Source organism: Hippocampus comes, unplaced genomic scaffold (assembly GCF_001891065.2).
Source record: "Hippocampus comes isolate QL1 unplaced genomic scaffold, H_comes_QL1_v1.1 scaffold246, whole genome shotgun sequence".
NCBI classification, from domain to species: domain Eukaryota; kingdom Metazoa; phylum Chordata; class Actinopteri; order Syngnathiformes; family Syngnathidae; genus Hippocampus; species Hippocampus comes.
In genome coordinates, this window is record NW_017806220.1 from 1,574,137 (window position 1) to 1,593,328 (window position 19,192).

The 19,192-nt window shown below is 44.4% G+C and overlaps 2 protein-coding genes across 5 annotated transcripts in view; one reads left to right on the forward strand and one right to left on the reverse strand.

Annotated features, from left to right (window-relative positions):
- The window catches only part of kcnip4a (potassium voltage-gated channel interacting protein 4a), a 73,023-nt gene extending 67,303 nt beyond the window's left edge, over positions 1–5,720 (forward strand). For 3 of the 4 annotated variants that reach the window (XM_019856197.1, XM_019856196.1, XM_019856198.1), the window contains 4 exons: positions 2,661–3,014; positions 3,095–3,199; positions 5,090–5,152; positions 5,239–5,720. In XM_019856197.1, the coding sequence (XP_019711756.1) occupies positions 2,661–3,014; positions 3,095–3,199; positions 5,090–5,152; positions 5,239–5,286 (570 nt within the window). In that variant the 3' untranslated portion in view covers positions 5,287–5,720. The remainder of the gene's footprint in view (positions 1–2,660; positions 3,015–3,094; positions 3,200–5,089; positions 5,153–5,238) is intronic. The other variant, XM_019856199.1, reaches the window with a different exon arrangement.
- Positions 5,721–6,822: 1,102 nt separating this feature from the next.
- On the reverse strand, positions 6,823–19,058 carry sec24d (SEC24 homolog D, COPII coat complex component). The gene is made up of 22 exons (XM_019856164.1): positions 18,955–19,058; positions 16,778–16,968; positions 16,523–16,625; positions 16,295–16,416; positions 15,963–16,223; positions 15,235–15,350; positions 15,044–15,155; positions 14,839–14,966; positions 13,659–13,797; positions 13,454–13,569; positions 13,252–13,376; positions 12,688–12,879; positions 12,495–12,588; positions 12,104–12,391; positions 11,935–12,031; positions 10,835–10,980; positions 10,621–10,759; positions 10,113–10,231; positions 8,584–8,763; positions 8,309–8,500; positions 7,714–7,803; positions 6,823–7,595 (listed from the first exon to the last, which is right to left on the reverse strand). The coding sequence occupies exons 2-22, from the start codon at positions 16,926–16,928 to the stop codon at positions 7,455–7,457; spliced, it is 3,051 nt and encodes a 1,016-aa protein (XP_019711723.1). The 5' UTR covers positions 16,929–16,968; positions 18,955–19,058; the 3' UTR covers positions 6,823–7,454.
- Positions 19,059–19,192: the final 134 nt, after the last annotated feature.

The following is a 19,192-nucleotide window of genomic DNA, read 5'->3' on the forward strand; positions in this document are numbered from 1 at the left end:
GGGTGTGTGTGTGTGTGTGTGTGTGTGTGTGTGTGTGTGTGTGTGTGTGTGTCTATTGGGCAACAGTGTGTACATGCACACCCTGAGACCTTTTGCGGCATTGCAGCACCCCCTGGAGTTAACCTCTGGGCGGGTTCGGCTGACGGGAGGTCACGGTTATTCTTAGACAGCGAGAGATAACGCAGCAACGTCGTCAATAGCTAAGAGTACTTTTCGCCTCGGGCTCGTTTTAGTCAGTCAATGTTAAAGAAAGGCTCAGGGGAATTCACCCCTGCAAATAGCGGCCTCCTGGTTAATCCATGCAAAAGTTCTGCGCTTCCTCGTATTTCGAGTTATTCGGTTACACCCGTGTTACTCTTTAATCTTATCTGGCTTCATTGTTCCTCTGCACAAAAAAAACAATGAGGAATAGTCAGAGCCTCGATTGTCCGGTATTATCATTCGTAATAGATTGTGTCACTCCAAGTGATTCTTTCGGAGCTGACGTGATGGCGCTTTTCACGAAAATTTCATAAAAAGATGGAAACAAAACAAGTGAGAACCGCTGCTGCAGCTACTCCTACGATAACTTCTGCTAGCAATGACTGCCAACATTTACGAACAACAATTCCAAATAAATGCGAACAAGAATTACCAACACCTGCTACAACCGTGGCTAAAATAACTGCGATCAGCTTTGAACAACCGTTAACTGCTACTGAAACAACCATATCTACAGTAACTGCTAACAACTACTGCAACTAGCACTAGCAATTACCACCAACAACAACCACCAATGGATTACCGCGACTGCTAACAATTCCCGATAGCAACTGCTCACGAAAATAACTACTAACTTACTCCCTGCCAACAATGACTTCTACAATAACTGGTAGCAACTAACAGCTATTGGTTGGGATAATCCGATATAGTCTAGCTAGCGATCAACACTTTTTGGGTGGACAAAGATGCGCTATCCCGGCGTGCGCGTGACAGACACCACTTGTACCAAAATGAGCAAATTGAAAACAAATTGACAGAGGACAACCCATTGCGCATCATCTAAAAATAGACACGGAAAACAACATTTTTCACAAGCCAGAGCTAATTAAAGTGCAACACAGACCTGCGCGACGTGATACACGAAAATGCCCTCGGAAACAATTGAGTTGTCGCATATCTAGCTACTGCTAACAAACGCTACAACAGCTACCAGTGTCCAATTACAGCCAATTACAACTTTTCACAACAATTGCAAATAATGACAAACAACTGCTAGCGCCAACTACTAACCATTGCTAACCGATCCAACAGCTACTCTGTAAACAACTGCTATGGCTTATGGCCAAATGTATCGTTACCTGTCGTCCATAAACATGTTCAATGAGCAAATGTTCGTCTAGCCTGAGTGGCTGAATGAAAGCGCTTTACCAAACTTCTGTCGACTGCTGGCAACTCTTCAGACGGGTGGGCGTCAACATGCCTGAACGTGTACCAAAGTCGGGAATGTTTATTGTCAAGCTCTTATTCGTTGCTATTTTCTCTTGTGTTACATTCTCCAGCATTTTTAGCATTTGTTTTTCAATGATCCAGAAAGAATATGAATATGTGGCCACTTTTCAGGTCATTCGCGACACATCACTCACTCACACTTGTGTTCCAACATGCAAATTGTTGCTCTGTTTATGGAAATGAGTGTGTCTAATTTTAAATGTCCAGAAACTTCACACCGCGCCTCTCCCCGTTCCTTAACATTGGTAATGACTTCACCCTCTTTTGTCTCGTTTGTGAGACTGACACTGAATATCCTCCCACGTTTCTGCTACATTCCCATGAATCTCATGTTTTAAAATGGCGAATGTGTGTGTGTGTGTACATTAAAAAAAATATATATATATATATATTTATATATATTTTTTTTTTTTTGTTCTGCCGTCTCACTCCGATGCATTTGGCGCCGAATAATCAAAGTTCCAATTCAACCTCACATATATACGGAGTCCACTCGCGTGTTCAAAGTTCACTTTATCGCAGATTCTTTTTAAGCTGTAGTTTTTACGGGATAGGAGTCAATGATGGCAATAATGCTGGCCAGGAATGATCAAATATTTCTTAGCTTTGGACCGCTTTCGATGAAAGATGGAAAAGCTGCAGAAAATAATGAAACTGTTGTAAAATGAGCATTAAAAAAAGTCAATTCTAAGTTCAGTGAAAGTGACCTGGGAAAGAAAGTAGGAATTGAGGAACAGCAGTATTTCTTCACAATGTGTTTTATCTTATCAGCCGTGTTTTTTTTATTTCCCAATATATTATTAAAAATAACTAGAACAGGTCAATGGCATTTCTATGAATTCAATGGGGCAATTTTATTTAAGTTATGAGCATGGTCAAGGAACAAATTCTACTCATATATCAAGATACCATACCACTGTGTTTATCCATTGTAATGCCCTCACATGGGGGGAAAGGCGGGCCATAGTCACGATGCACTATTCGGCTGTTCCCCGGGGAACCAGGAAGCAGCTGTTGGCCGCAGCTCACACCCAGACGTTCACACGCAGACTCGCCGACTTCACATGACACCTCCCTCAGGCCCCACCTCTTAAAGGCACACACTTGATCTAACGGGGACTTTTTTTTTTTTTTTTTTTTTTTTTTAATAACATGGTCTTTTCTCATAGGAATGTCCGAGTGGCATCGTCAACGAGGAAACCTTCAAAGACATTTACGCCCAGTTCTTCCCGCAAGGAGGTTTGTGCTTTCTCGTTTTGCGTGCGTCCAAAGTCGGCCGCGGGCCACCGCTGAATCCTCCGCTCTTCTGCGGCGTGGCTCTCGCTCTCTCTTTCTTTCTCACAGACGCGTCGACGTACGCTCACTTCCTGTTCAACGCCTTTGACACGGATCACAACGGCTCCGTGAGCTTTGAGGACTTTGTGATGGGTCTTTCCATCCTACTGCGGGGCACCATTCAAGAGAAACTCAAGTGGGCTTTCAACCTCTACGACATCAATAAAGACGGTTACATCACCAAAGAGGTCCAGCGCAGCCGCCCTCCTTGAAACAAAACAGAGTTTTTTCTGGATGATTGTCATACGCTGACGCTGTTGTCCCGCAGGAGATGCTCGACATCATGAAGGCCATCTACGACATGATGGGCAAGTGCACGTATCCCGTGCTCAAAGAGGAGACTCCGCGCCAGCATGTGGAAGTATTCTTTCAGGCAAGTTCCGGATCTTTCACTCTTTGAGAGTGATGAGAGAAAACCATAAAGGTGTCTTAAAAAAAAAAAAAAAAAAAAAAAAAAGAGAAAGATTTTTACCCTGCTCAAGAGTTATGGGGAAAATACTTGTTCATATAAAGCAGGGGTCCTCAACCTTTTTTGCCTCACGGACCAGTTTAATGTCAGACAATATTTTCAGGGACCGGCCTTTCTAGACCGGATAAATACAACAAAATAATATGATATGACCGGCATGAAAACTGTGGTATTTTTGAAACATAATATAAACACGAATCACGACACAAGGAACGTCCTATCTGGCCGCAACACTCTCTGGTCGCTATGGTAATGTTTACACGTGCCTTCAAAATAAGATAGACCGCAAATACAAAGTGCATGAAAAATACGGCTCACCGTCGCCGCATATTATGCAAACTGGGCTTGGTGCGTGGGAAAGTAGGACTCCTGACACTGTCTATTAAATGTAGCCTTCTTTTTCTTGAAAGTCCAGGAGGCTGGGTCTTTCCCCCTTCCCCAAAGAAACTTTCCAAAGACCTTTGTTTTTGACTCATTTTGGTAGCTCCTGGGTTTCATTTTAGCGGTAACCTGTCACGTGACTGAGAAACGCGCCTTCACCTGCGTCAAGGGTGACATACTGTCGACGGATGGAACAGAGAATCCGGTAATTTTTCAAAATAAAACATCTTTCATATTCCAAAATGAATAAAATGGAAGTATTATAAGTTATGTATTCTTTCTGTGCGTGTCCGGTACCAAATGACTCACGGACCGGTACCGGTCCGCCGCCCGGGGGTTGGGGACCTCTGATATAAAGGACTCTGGAGCAATTGGAATCTGCAGTCCCCTCCAAATGGTTTATGTTGTTTCCATCTCGATGTGTTGAACAGCTCAGGACAGAGCACCTTTTTTGTTTGAAGCCACCCACTTTTTAAGTGAGCATAATTATCGGAAGAGACATTAAATTAGCTTAAGTATCAATAACATTTTTTTGGGGGGGTGGGGGCTGGCATAACCCTTGCTTGCAATAAGAGCATCAAGCCTTCGCTCCATTCACTTCACCAGACTGTTGCGTTCTCCATTTGAAATGCTTTTCCAGGCCTTTACTGCAGCCTCACTTAGTTCTTGTTTGTTTTTGCGGGTTTCTCCCTTGAGTCTCTTCTTCAGGAGGCGAAATGTATGCTCTTATGCGTTAAGGTCCGCTGAGTGACATTGCCAGTCTAAGACCTTCCATTTTAGCCACTGATGAAATCTTTTGTTGTGTTTTGGGACATTGTCGTGTTGCATTCAGAAGTTTCACCCAATTTGTTTTGATTTTTTTTTTTTTACTGCAAATTGCCAGACAAAATGGTTTTGTAGACTCCCAAAACTGATTCTGCTGTGACCATCATGAGTCACATCATCAATAAAGACAAGCGAGTATGTTCCACAAGTAGCTACGCAAGCCCAAGCTGTGACATTATACCTCCGCCATGTTTCAAAGATGAGCTTATGTGTTTTTTGGATCAGAAGCAGATCCTTTCTTTCTCCATACTTGGGCCTTTCGTCCCTTTGGTCGAGGTTCATCTTGGTCCCATCAGTCCATAAAACTTTGCTCCAAAAACATTGGTGGCTCATCTCTGTACTTGTTTGCAAAATCCAATCTGGCCTTCTGTTTTTTTTTGTTGTTGTTGTTTTTGCTGATGAGTGCTTTGCATCTTGCGGTGTGGAATGGATATAAAACAAAACTTTTGGAGAGGACTGTGGATGTCGCGGTCTTATGAATCAAAATCTTCAATAATGTTCGGGGGAAAAGGCTTTATTTTGGGAGTATAAAGAAGTGTGGAGCAGTGGGAAACAATGTCGTGATGCTGCCCTTCCCTCCCCCAACAGAAGATGGATAAGAACAAAGATGGCGTGGTGACCATCGACGAGTTCATCGACTGCTGCCAAAATGTAAGTGGCCCGCCGGCCTTTGTGACCTCGCGACATTTTGGCACGCTCGTGATGTCTGAACTGCCGTGTTTTTGTTTTGTCGCCAGGACGAAAACATCATGCGCTCCATGCACCTCTTTGAAAACGTCCTTTAACTTTACAGCCCCGGAGGGGGAGAATGCTTGTCGAACACGCAAACCTCCGTTCATGGCGTGTGTCCTTCCTGGCTGGGAACACTCTGGAAATGTTTACGTTGACCGTGTAGCCGTTGTTTTCCTGCCAGGTGATGTCACTGTCACTCTGACGTTCCCTTCCATCCACATTCCACCCTGTTATTGTTATTTCCAGGGTGTTCCTTAATGGCTCGTGTTTTGTTTTCGAGTGTATATAGTAGTGGTTCTTCAAACTTAAAAAAAAAAAAAATTGGCTTTTAAAATACCACCTTCATGGCCGTTATTCAAACACAATAACTTCAATTTTACCCAGAGAGTGATTGACCAAAACGTGAACTGCACTTAACCCTTTGAGGGACAGCGGTTACTACAGTGGACAGCTTATTACAGGGGTGCCCATTACGCCGATCGCGATCAACCGGTAGATCGCGGACTGGTCCCAAGTCGATCGGCAGTTGTGTAGAGGAGAAAAAAAAGCAAACAACCATTTTTGTGACTTTGTGCATGTTAGTAATATATTTTTTGTGTTAATGTGCACTGCAGCCTAATCATCCTATCAGTCTCATTTTCACAAAAAGTATTAAAAAAATAAAATAAAGCAGGTAAATCTTCAACCTACGGTGGCGCGTGACCAGCGTCACCGGAAGTTGTTAGCGCTCAGCAGTCTGCAATTGCAGCTTGTGATCAGAGCTGTTGCGCTGTATCTTTTATTGTTGTCATTATTCTCATTCAGAGTTTCTTTCGTGTACAGTTCACCGAGGGCACGGGCAAAGAATAGGAATCGAGAGGGCCGAGGGAAGCCCTTTAAAACGGTACCTGTGAGCTACGATGGCGTGCGTGTGTATGTGCACGCGCGGTAACGGGTTGATCTTCGGTCCAAAAAGTTTGAGCACCCCTAGCTTACAATGTTAATCAGGTTGCAGGGCGCCTGAAAGGGTTAATAAATGTACTCGACAAATGTTTTCGACGATACGTTTTGAGAATCACCGATATATACACTCAAGACAGTCAAGTATAGAAAAGGAATGCTGGAAAAAGACCACGAATGGCTTAGTCCACACAAGCAGACCAGTAGTTGATATTAAATGTACGTATAGAACATTAAATAACAATGACACACTCTATTTGTGGACTTAGTTTACGTTTGCATTTTTCAGCACTGTTTTTTTTTGTTGTTGTCGTTTTATGTTATTTATACAACGCATTACGCTCATTTGTATTGGCTCATTTGTATTGCGCAGTTTTCAAGACGACAAACGTGAATTTTAGTTGTTTTCAAAGCTATGTAACTACGTTTCATTTGACTTCCTTAATATGACGCTTATTGTTGTTTATGTATCTCCGACAGAGGCGTGAGCTTTTGCTTTTTATTATCTCCATGTTAGGTAAGGAAAACAAATCCTGACATGTCACTCCCAAGTCATCATGATGCATTTCTACATTTTCTGTAAATACCACAAGGTGAAAATAAACCGATGAACATCTATTTCTCCGATATTCATTCATTCCCGAAGAATGTTTCACGTTAGAATTTGGGCAAATTTATTGGACCGTATTCATGGCATTTTTTTGTGTGCTGTGCTGCCCCCTAGTGGCATTCTCTTTACTCAAGAATGTATCACTTTTTTTTCCTCCCAACTTTGTATTATTGCTTTCTATTTTCCAAAAGATACTCAGATGACCTGAGGTTATGTTTAATTTCAAACCAAATAGGCTGTAAGATTTCAACTAAAGGCAGACGGTAAAAGTTGCATTTATCTTGTACACAAAAAAAAAAGACATTTGAAGGCAGCACAAAAGGACAATATTGAATTACACATGTTGACGTGGACAGTTTTACAGACAATGAAATGAAAACTTCCCTTTGAGGAAAAAAAATGTTCCTTGTTTCAGCATCATTCTGGATTGACGTAAAAGTAACTGAAATTTGCTTCAAAAGTACAATAATACGAGTTTCATGCCAAATTCTGCAGCATGGCGCCTTGTTTGTCTGGAGTCGATCAACAGGCAGGAATGTGGGAGGGGGCATGGAAGGCAACTTTGGCACTTTGCAAGGTTCAAGTTAACTCTTTCTGCTGTCCGTGTTTGGTCCCGACATGTGGAAAAAGTCCCTTTGAGTTTCTGGAGAGGGGATATTTTTTTGTTCTTTTTTAGGTGAGCAGTTGTCTGATCTCCCGGTGAACGTGGCAAAGGAAGTCCAGGTAGGAGGTGCCGCCGTGCAAGCCCTTGTCCTCCACCAGGAATTGGCGGAACATCATCTCGGGCTTGTCCTTTTGCTTCACAATGTGAAGCTGCAACAGAAACAAACGTGAATTTAAAAAAAAAAAAAAAAAAAGAAATGGAGGGTTTTGAAGTGGTTTGTGCCTGTGCACTGATGTAATGATGAGTAGTTTCACGAGAGTCTCTTACCTTCATAGATCTGGGCCTCTTTTCCAAAAGGTCATTAATGATAGATCGGACCTTCTTGGACAGCGGGTTGTCCAACTCTGGCAGCACGCACTGATAAGGAAAGGGAAAGAAAGAAACTGGTAAGTTAAAAATTTCCTGGGCTTATTTTTCTTTTCTTTTTAATAACTGATTTATATTATACAATCTGCATTGTGTTTCTGGCAATTTGGGATAATTATCTCTGCTGTTATGTTGGACGTTCCATTGACATGTCGAAAAATCTTTAAAAAAAAAAAAAAAAATCAGCGTTTGGCTAATTTGCTTTTTCTTTTTTTTTTTTTAATAGTCTAAGGGTAATCATTGTGTTTCTGACAGTTTGGGATAATGGCAGGTCAAACTGATCCATATGAAAAAAAAACAATCAGGATTCAGCTTCTTCTGCTGGCCTTGTTTTTTTCCCTTTTCAATTATGAAGATAAAAATCAATTAATTTACTTTTTTTTTCTGATGAGATGAAATGAAATGTACAACAGGTCATATTGACCCATAAACAACAAGTTGGTTTCATCTACGCTGGGTCAAAGTGACCCGAGAACATGCTTGCTCTTTCACAAACCATGTGGGCTTGCAAGTGGGCGAGCGAGGGCACATTGAAGAGACCCTGGATCACGTCGGGGGGGCTAGCCTGGCCCAGCCACAGAAACAAGGCCTGGCCGTTCTCCAGCAGGAACACGCCGCCGTCTGCCAGCCGTTCCTCGGAGCAGCGAACCGGGATAGGCGAGACCTCGCTGCCGACATCCATGTTGTGCTAGAAAGAAACAAAAACTTGATTTGTCCTTTTCTGGTCTGCATTCCGCTTGTTGCGGGGGGCAGGGAAGGAAAGGTCCGTACCAGTGGGATGAGGCGCGGGTAGAGCAGCAGCTGGGTGTCCTCCACCGCCATGGCCATGACGGCGAGCCTCTGATGGGCGCGCTCGTCCGTCGCGAGCTCCGTGCTGCCGGTCAGGGGAGCCGTTTTCATCAGGCTGTTCATGTAGACCGGGAACACTTTCATGGCGTCCGGCAGGATCAGCTACAAGCAATACAGAGAAAACCTCACGTCACATTGCTTCATTAGTGCTATTCATGGTACGTTCCAGAAAACATGTCAGCTCTCTCACGTAAGTAAGCGCTTACATCATGGGCAGCATTACGCGATATTATCAAGAGTCTTGTCTTCCTGTATTTGTTGTATTGATTTTGGCACCTTGGTGCGAAGCAAGAGCTTCATTTAGTCAGGCCATAGCCTTGTCTAATCGAACATATTAGTGCTTTGCCACCATCTTGTGGTTGATTATTCATCTGTTAAATGAATTACTGTATGTCACGTGTGTGTGTGTGTGTGTGTGTGTGTGTGTGTGTGTGTGTGTGTGTGTGTGTGTGTGTGTGTGTGTGTGTGTGAATGACGTGGGCGCGCGGCTCTTTGACGGTATGAGTGCAGTGTGTGTGACACCAAACTTTGAAGGCTGCTCTTTCTGTGAAATTATTTTTTACAGTTTTATACACATTTTACAGACGTTGGAGAGTGAGAGAGATTTAATGCTAGTGGCTGTTGCAGTGGCAGCATTACGCGATATTATCAAGAGTCTTGTCTTCCTGTATTTGTTGTATTGATTTTGGCACCTTGGTGCGAAGCAAGAGCTTCATTTAGTCAGGCCATAGCCTTGTCTAATCGAACATATTAGTGCTTTGCCACCATCTTGTGGTTGATTATTCATCTGTTAAATGAATTACTGTATGTCACGTGTGTGTGTGTGTGTGTGTGTGTGTGTGTGTGTGTGTGTGTGTGAATGAATGACCTGGCCAAGCGGTTCTCAAACTGGAGTACCGGCACCCCCAAGGTCGACAAACCGTAGCCGCAAAATAATTTGCAGTCCATTTAGAGATGTCACGATCAAAAAAATTTATGATCTATCGATTAATCTGATCAAAGTTTACTTTAAACTGCAATATTTTTTTTCCTGCTTGGTGTTTCTTAACCAGTTATAGTTTTTATTTGGTACCGTTTGGTGATTTTAAGCACAAGAGGTTTCGATGTGGTACGCACCGGCTTTCAGTGACTGAGTTGCCAGTTCAGTCATTGTTTTCCAAAGTAAAAGCAGCGGTTTGAAAATGTCTTATTTGGTTAGTAGGTCTCGATTAATCAATAAATTTTGGCACCGCTCAGTAAATTACATCATATCTTTTTTTAAAAAAGCCTACCAACAGCATGCATGGGACAAGCATGCAAATAAAACAAATACTCCCCTCTATCTTGGCTTTGGTCATGGAATTAACATTTTAGAGAGTCGTGATGTGAAATTGGCCTCAGCATTAAGAGGGGGTCCTTGGAAGAAAGTGTCAAGCATGGGAAGCCCTGGCCGAAAGCGTCCGCAAGCTCACCTGGCTGGCGACCGAAGCGCTGGCGCAGTTCTTCCTGTAGCAGGCCAGCATGTGGGCCGTCTGGTTGACCAGAATGTCCCGCACGTTCTTCAAGGGCTGGTTGAGGATGGCGCGGTAGGCTGCGTGGACGCCACACAAGATCACAAGAGGAACAGCGCGAGGGAGCGGCCTCGGATTGAAAGTCCTTTGCACATTTATTCCATATTCTTGATATCCAACTTCTGCTCCGTGTACGCTCTTTGTCCTCCCGCGTTAGACAAGACAGCCCACGAGTAGAACGACTGCTTTACTAGTCACGTTTTTTTTTTTTTTTTTTACTCGACTCGTGACATGTAGTGTTCAGAATTTTCATACAGTAGTTGTAAGACACATTTGTTCTACTTGTCCGCTGAAGTGTCTGGAGAGCGAGGGCAAAGAACGTGGACCTTAAGATGGACATCCAGGACGTGACATAAATGCTCAAGCTGCAAAACTCCAAAGCTGGTGTTCGACGGGCCGTCCAACTCACCGGATTTGGCAAAGAAGTTAATGAGCGCGTCGGTCTCGCAGCTCTTGTAGAGCTCGGACAAGTGCGTGCTGCAGTTGAGTCCGATGTTGAGGATGCGCAGACGCCGCTGCCCGCCCACCGTGGTGTACAGCAAGGCGCACTGCGGGGAACCGTTTGGTTTGCGTGTGGGTCACCGAATGGCGGCGGGCCGCGCGGAGCGGTCCGGGGCACGCACCTGGATGAACGCGCCCGTCTCCTCGCTGAGCGCGTCGTCGTGCTTGAACTCCACCGTCACCACCTTGTCGCAGTCCACCGCCGCCATCTCCACGTCGGTGGTGTTGTTCATGTGGATGGCGCCGAAGAAGTCGGTGGCTCGGAAACCTGAAGACATTGTTTTCGGAAGAGACAAAATGCTGTTTTATAATGTACAAATATTTTTTAAAACACGGAAAGAAATAAACATTGGATCACTTTCATCCCCTCTTTCCATGCATACCATTGCTCGGAACTGTTGACCCGGAGTGTTAAAATTCCTCCACCCTTGCTATAGCTTCACTCTTCCCTCATTTATGCATTTGTACAGTATTGGCCCAAATATAAGACGGCCCTGATTATAAGATGACCGCATCTTTTTCAAGACTCAAGTTTGAAAAAAGTCTTTTTGAACACCAAATTAATTTTTATACAGAAAATAATTACAGTACATCTGAAACAAATGATTATAACAATATATTTGAGAGAAAAAGCATGTTATTTTGCCTCATTCAAATGTAAAGTGCAATCACATTCGTAAATGAATGGCTTCTGGTTTTTGAAATGTAAATTGCATTATAACTTCTCCTCAGCTGCCGGTTAATATTATTTATTATTAATATTTATTATAAAATATTAAAAATATTAATTACCCACCTTTCTCCAGATTGTCGCTACGTTTCTCCATTTTCTGTTATCTCTTCTATTATTTTCTTCTCTTTTCTTTCTTACCGCTATTTTTTATTTTTCTTCTTTGTGCTACCGCTATTTTTATTTTTATTATTCGTGACACGGGTTCACTTTGGCCTGGGGAGTTAAGTTCAGCATTCACTTCAATGATATCTGGCGCCATCTAGCGTCGCGAATGGGTATAACGTCTTGACCCCGAATATAAGACGACCCCTACTTTTTCAGTCTTATTTCAATGCAAAAAACACCGTCTTATATTCGGGCCAATACGGTATTCCCTTAGTTCGCCTAATGTTCATTCCTTGACTTTCCAGACTGTGCCTCCACCTTTCAAAATTCCCTGCATCTGATCTCTTTCTCTCTCTCTCTCTCACCGTCAAAGTCATATCTGACCTGTACTGGTACGAACTCGCATGACGGCGTCAAACCCAATGCTCTTCTGCACTTCCTTCCTCAGGTCTCGCAGGAAGTGCTCTCCGTCCGTGTCCACCTGCGACATCGCAGTTAACAAAAGCAGCCGGGTGGCAGGCTCGCGGATTGTAAGAGAATATAGGAAGCTCACCTGGAAGTTGTTGTACTTGAAGACCGAGCCTCCCGTGTGCGACGGCACGTCGGCCATGGTGGCCACGTCTACGTACTGGTTGGGGAAAAGGAAGAGGTCCACGCAGCAGCCCTGAGCCACACAGTCCTTGGAGAGTTGCTCGTACGTGCCCTTCAGCGGCTGGAACAGCGTCTTCTCTTTGTCTGTGTTCACCAGCTTTTTGTCGTCCCTGTTCTTCAGCTTGCCAGGAGCCTCGGCAGTGGGCATGGACGAGTGGAAGACAAACAGCTTGCCGCTGCAGTCCGCTTCCTGTCGCGAAGAAAATGGACCGAGTGTCCCCGCCGCATCCAATTTAGAAAGATGTTCCACAGCTGCTCCAAGAATTTCTTACCCCTTTAAAAAAAAAACTGACCTTGAACGCCTCCACACCAGCTTGGATGATGGGAGCAAAGACTGTTTCGCTCTCGTTGGTGTCCGTAAACATGTCGGGGATCTGGCTCAGGAGGCTGCGAGGTGCACAAAGCAAATCTGCCGTTCATCCCAAAGTTTTGTCTTTTATGAATTCTTACGGCTTGAATATAAGTACGAGTCGAGGTCTTCCTCACTTGCAGACGAGCGCCCTGGACTCCTGGAAGTTGACCAGAAAGCCGTCGGGAAGCGGCACGTACATCTCGGTCATGTCGGACACCACCATCATCTGCGGCTGCGACAGGGAGCTCTTGACGTTGTAGAAGTGGAGTGTCTTGTTGTAAGTGGCAAAGCCGACCTGAATGGCTGAGCTCTCAGCACCGTCCTCCCTAGAGCGGAAAGTAAATCAATAGGTTTGATTTATGTCGGACTTTTCAGAGTCCTCCTCAAGTCCAATAAGTGTATGAAACGCTGCCTCCCTAAGTGAAAATGCATTTCTCTTTAAGGGTGTTTTGTTTTTTTTTTCTTCCCCATACATTCGACTTTTGCTTCCGCAAGTCTAACCTGCTCGCATAGTCGCAACGACCTAACTCTGCAGCGTCTGTCGAGCTTCATTAAATGAGTAATCCTTGGGTATTTAAATGATCAAAACGCCTTTTGAAATCATGAACATGTGCACGTAGCATTAGAGCGGAATAGTGCCATCTAGTGGGCAGGTTGGGAAAGAACTTTTTTTTTTTGGTGTCGTCGCCAGTCTTTACCTGGGCAGCTTGTCCAGGAGCGTCTTCAACTCGTCACAAATGAGCCTGACCAGCCCGCTCTTGATGTTGTTGTAGGACACGTCGATCATGAAGATGTAGGCGGGCGGTTTTGGAGGCTTGTTGTTCTGTGGAGGGCCAGGAACGTGTGTACGCGTCACAGGATGTCCGCTCCGCTCGTCATCGTCCTCGACGTTTGAAATACCTTGCAGTAGTCCAGCGTGGCGACCATCTCGTAAGATCCCAGCGACAGCTCGGCTCGCTCGTAAAAGTCCACCCGCCGGCCCATGTGATCCAGATGTTGGAAGTAGAAGACGGGCACTGGAGAGAGCCACAGAATCGGTTTGAATCCGTCTAAACAACACTTATTGTTTTGCCTTTTTTTTCCTTTTTTTTAAAAATTGTGGCACCTTCATTGATGCAGCTGCAGAAAGCGCACTGGTAGCGGCGGCCGCCGTCGATGAACTGCATGTACGGACACATGTAGGCCTTGCAGCGGTTGCAGCGGATGGGACCGCTTTCGCCATGGTTCACCAGGTACAACGGAGTCTGGCGATAAAGCAGGTGACGCACTCTGTATGTCAGTTTCATCTCTTGCGGTCGCACTAACATTTCCTAAAAAGGCTTATGGAATAAGGCCAGCTCGACAGGGACACGGAGGAGGTGGGGGGGGGGCTTTGTGTGGGGTCAGTTTACTCCAGAACATTTTGACCACACAGGATCCAAAAAGAGGTTCCAATGTCAAATAAGAAACAACACAAGAGCTTTATCCCAGTAGTCATTTAACTATGTAGTAGAGTCGTCCCTAAACGTATTTTTGACACAGATTTTTTTTTAATAACTTTTTTCGAACACATCAGCGTTTTGGGGTATTTTCAATTTTTTCAAGTTTGACCCACAAAAGGATCGTGCGATGATGATTTTTTTTTTTACTTGCATTGTATTCTATCGCTATGACTTTTCAGAAAAAAAATTTACACCTGTTGCTAAACCAAACACTTGATTCCTAAATATAATAAATGACTGTAGTGCGGTTATTATTGTATTTTATCATTATTATTATTATTATTATGAATCAGCGTAAAAAAAATGTAATCGATAAACATTTTTATTCTCTGACTTAAAAAAATTTGGAAAAATGTGTTGTATTTTACGTGCCACTAAAAATTGTTCTAATTGCCCATCTTAATAGTTTACAAAATGTAAATATATCACTACATTATGATCCTAAAACAACTTACGATCATTTTAAACTCATCTTACATCACTACAATTCAAAATAAATTGTTTGTGCCTGACATGCACATTTGGCAAAGACTCCACAAACAACTAACAACAGCAGCTTAACTTGGCGCCTCCCTGACATACAAAGCTCCTCGCTCACTCAAGATGAAGCACGTCAACATCCTTGACATCCAAACGGTGCTACTTTCCTCTTAATACAGCTCATCTTAGGATATTTCACAAATAAAGACAAATAGGTGGATGTATAAACGGCGAACCACAAACATGCACAACACATCACGGTTAGGAATGTGCCTCGGGTCTTAAATGCAACATTTTTATGAGTGTATGTGACATGACACCTACCTCATTGTTGGGCAAACGAGCAAAGGGTTTGACAATGCATGCCAGGGGCACCTGGCACTGTTTGGCCAGCTCGGCAGTACACGGTAAGGAGTAGGTGGTGCAACGGATGAACCTGGGACTGGCGTGGCCTAAAGTGGGTCGAATCAAAAGTGAGGATGAGAACAGGATCACGTTTCTTCCAGGCGGGAGGGAAAGGGGGTAATACCTTGGTCTTGCACCGTGAAGTTGGTGGTTACCAGAGGTGGGACTTGTCCTCGGATGTTGGTGCTGTAGACTTGCCCTCCGTGTCTGGCTTGGTCGTCCTCAATCACTTGGGTCTGAAATCAAACAAGTAATCGATTGATTTGACTCACAGCCACGACCGCTCCGCGATTGGTGCAAGGATAGTTCGCTCACGGTGCCGGGGATGGAGTCCAGATCCAGTTTCTTCTGGGGCGGACCAGCTTGTGGGCCAAGTCCTCCTGGGAAGCCCCCTGGCTGAGGTCCTGCCATGTGGCCTCCCGTAAACGGACCTGCTCACAAAGCGTGACGTAGGTTATCCTGCACTAAAATTCTCAAGACGGCATTTGTTTTGTCCTGAGAGGAGACCGGAGTACCCGGAGAAAACCCACGCAGGCCTGGGGAGAACATGCAAACTCCTCACAGGGAGGCCGGAGCTGGAATTGAACCCTTAGGCGCTGTGATGTCATTTTCATTCAACAGTAACTGGCAATCGGAAAGGGTTAGGCCGCCCGGAAGCATTATTTCACATTCAAAAAATTCCCACATTTTTTTCAGTTCCCCACAAGATTCCCAAATCAACGCAGACGTTTTACAGATTGACCTCCTCCTTTCTTTCACATTTCTTAAATGATTCAAACCATTCAAATATTGTCCTTATACTTCACTAGAAACAGAAAAATCCACCCGATTTTTTTCCCATCTCAGGGGGTAGCCATTTTGCCACTTGCTGTTTACTGAAAATGACATCACAGTGCCGAAGCGCTCAGCTTGCCGACGTCGCATGACCAAACCCTGAAAACAGGTCAGCCATGACGGACGGTCATTACCTGAGCCCTTTGGCGCTGTGATGTCGTTTTCATTCAACAGTAACTGGCAATCGGAAAGGGTTACCATTTGTGTACCTGCTTGTTGCGGGTATCCAGGTGGACCAGCAGGCCCAAGTCCAGGCTGATGGAACCCTCCGGGAGCTGCAGGAGGCGGCGGTCCGGGGAAGGGTCGACCCATGGACATGCTCGTCGGTGGGGCCATCTGATGTTGCATGGGAGGCTGCGCCGGGGCCATCTGAGGTTGCATGGGGGGCTGCGCCGTAGCTGGAGGCGGGGGTCCCCGGAAAGGCTGCTGGGCAACGGGGCTCGTTGCAGATGGGACACTCTGAACGGGCCCTGGAAGAAGAATGCGGCGCCACGTTAATTCACTCCTGAGGCAAAATGATGAAATGTTGAGGACCACCTACCATAGTTGCCTAAGTTCATGGCGCCCATCTGATTGGTGAGCTGCACTGGTGGAGGCGGTGCTGGAGAGGCCATGCTGTTGTATGACGGCTGTGGAGGTTGACCGTAAGTGGCTGGGGGATACCTGACCATGTTGATTTAAAATTATTTAAAAAAAAAAGGGGGGGGGGGTCACTACGATGTGAAAGGAGTCACAATTTCCAATTTCTTCACAAAGGAAACGTGCAGACCTTTGCATATGAGCCCCGTTCTGCTGGCTGTTTGGATTGTACGGACCGGACCCGGGATGTGGAGGCAGACCAGGGCCCGAGGACGCCGGCGGTTTCAGCACAGCTAAGTACACACAGGAAGTCCAGTCTCAAGTACACAGGCTTCTTTAAAAGTATTTTTTCCATGTACCTGTACTTTTTTTTTTTAACTTAAGGACAGAAAGTGGGTATTTTTGCCATCTCTGCTTTGATCTGCTACACACGAGATTTGCTCACCCGTGGGAGGCGCCGCAAACGCCTGCGGCGCTCCTCCATAGTGTCCGTAGTGGGGCTGCGCAGGAGCGGAGCCGAATCCACCTTGGTAGCCCCCCAAGCCCGGCTGGGCCTGGGAATACGGGGGTGTGGCAACATAACCCTGCTGACTCATTTCAACGCTCTTCTCATGCCAACAATTGGTCTCCTACAGTCTGCGAGGACGTAAGAGCACAGTTCCAACAAGAATCAATTGTCTTTAAAATATGACATGTGTCACTCGGTTCTGTTTTTTTCACGACATGAAAATATTGCTGAAAATATGAAATGGTACCAGAGTGCCTATTTCCATCTTTTTTTTTGCTTTTTTTTATAGGGTGCAACAGCGCACCTTCATTCGAAATCCAAAATAACAAAATGCTCAAAATGTTAAATCATTACTTAAAGTGCTCTGTAGATAAAGTTTAGTTCAAACAGTTCAGGTGGCACATATAGCCCTTAAAGCTGATTGTTTGCTTTCTTTATGTGCTCCACAATTACAGAGAAGGCAGTAAAAGGGTTAAAGTCTATTACCAATGAGTTCATATCCATTTTGTCAACAACAACAATATCTGCTTCTTTACACGTGCATGCATGTGCAACCTTTGAGATTTCTCGTTTGGAGATAAAAAGGGCGGGCGGTGCGTCTCCAAGAAAATGATCTTTCCTTTTCTTTTTTCTTTTGTTTTTTAACGTTGAAAGGAGTTACACAATAGAAACACACCCGTTTTGTAGAAATGCACAATAACAACAAATACGTTGGTCCGTTCAGAATTGTATACATTGGATTTAAGGCATAAACCGATTCAGGATCCTGCGACCACTAGGGGCCACGAAAAGCAGTGTTTGGAGTAGTCATTAAGTAGCAGTAATCAGAAGCAGTAATCAGAAAAACTTTTAATCGTCTCACAATGGAGAAATTTCCAATTTACAGCAGTAAAGTTGTGAAAGGAAGAAAGTAGTAGAACAAAATACTGTATAGGAGCTGCTGTAAAGGCAGCCACTCTGGCGGCGCCATCTTGAAGTCATAATAACATAATAACAAAATAATACAACACAACACATAAGACAAAGACAGTCAGTTATACAATCTTCTGCATCCTATTTGTTGTTTGAAGCAGTTATAGATGAACGAGGAGAGGATCAAAGTGTCGTATAGTAGTCACAAAAATGTTTGAATTAAATTCGTATTTTTGAATTTTATTCATTCATTCATTTTCCGATCCGCTTTATCCTCACAAGGGTCGTATTTTTATTATTCTTCTTATTATTGTTATTATTGTCGTTCTTTTTTTTAGTATTATCATTGAGCTTTGTCCATCTTTTTGTTCACTTTTATTTTTGTTTCAACTTCCTCTGCTCAGTTACAGTAAGATTGAAGCAGTTGTTTGTTCTCGTTGCTTGCTTTTTTTTTTTGTCGGTACATCTTTGTTTATACCTGCGTGATTGTATTTGTTGTTACACGTCATTCTTCCTCTTCTTGTTTTTTTTCATGATATCCGGAGTAAGTGGAATCACTCTGTATACAACACAGTTAGCTCTTTACGAAAGAAAATTCAACAATGAATCAACAATCGATCGACAATCAGGATGATGGGCCCCAAAGTCGGGGTCGTCTCTGCCTAGACTGAATGTTTGACCACAGACAGTGTAAGTGGATCGCAGGCTGAAGCTGTGCCTAATGAAGTGGCCAGGGAGTGCAGCGCAACTCGATAAAAGCACCCGCTGACTGACAGCCCTCGATGCCCCCCCAAAACAGAAACCAAAACGCATGACAGTTACATGAAAAAGCGAAGGAGTGCGGTCCTTGTTGCTAAACGCCCTTTAGGTTCATCCACACACAGACGGACGGACACATGCCACGTCAAACACTACCGTTCCAAATTATTCCTCACTCGCAAAAAATGAAGCTTCACGCTTTCCTCTCCAATGACACAATTAGATAGATGTGTTTATTTATTCAATTTCAATGACATTGTTTAGTTTTGTTTTTTTCATAGAGCGCATCCTGCTAGCTGTTTTGCGCCCCTTTGAGCGTAAAGTTTGCCATGAAAAAGCAACGCGCGCTCGTTTGTGACACGAACAAAACTCGCTCCGTCACGCGTGCGATGTCGGGCCTACGTGCTGGCCACGCGTGTAAAGGTGGCGTTGCTTCGATTTACCTGTAAGATGGGCTTCAGTTGGCCTCGTCTGGTTGCTTAGCGGAATGCCGAGTGCCACGTCAAACTCCAAAAGCGCCGGGCGGTCTACGTGACGTCAGGCTGGACCAGCCCAGTGAGGTGGGGAGCGAGAACAATCCACTTCCGGTTTCAAAATAACAGCAAGTCGGCGTTGAACAGACACACAAAAACAAAATAACACGATAGATATTTGGCAAAGAAATAGAAGAAAAATGACCAA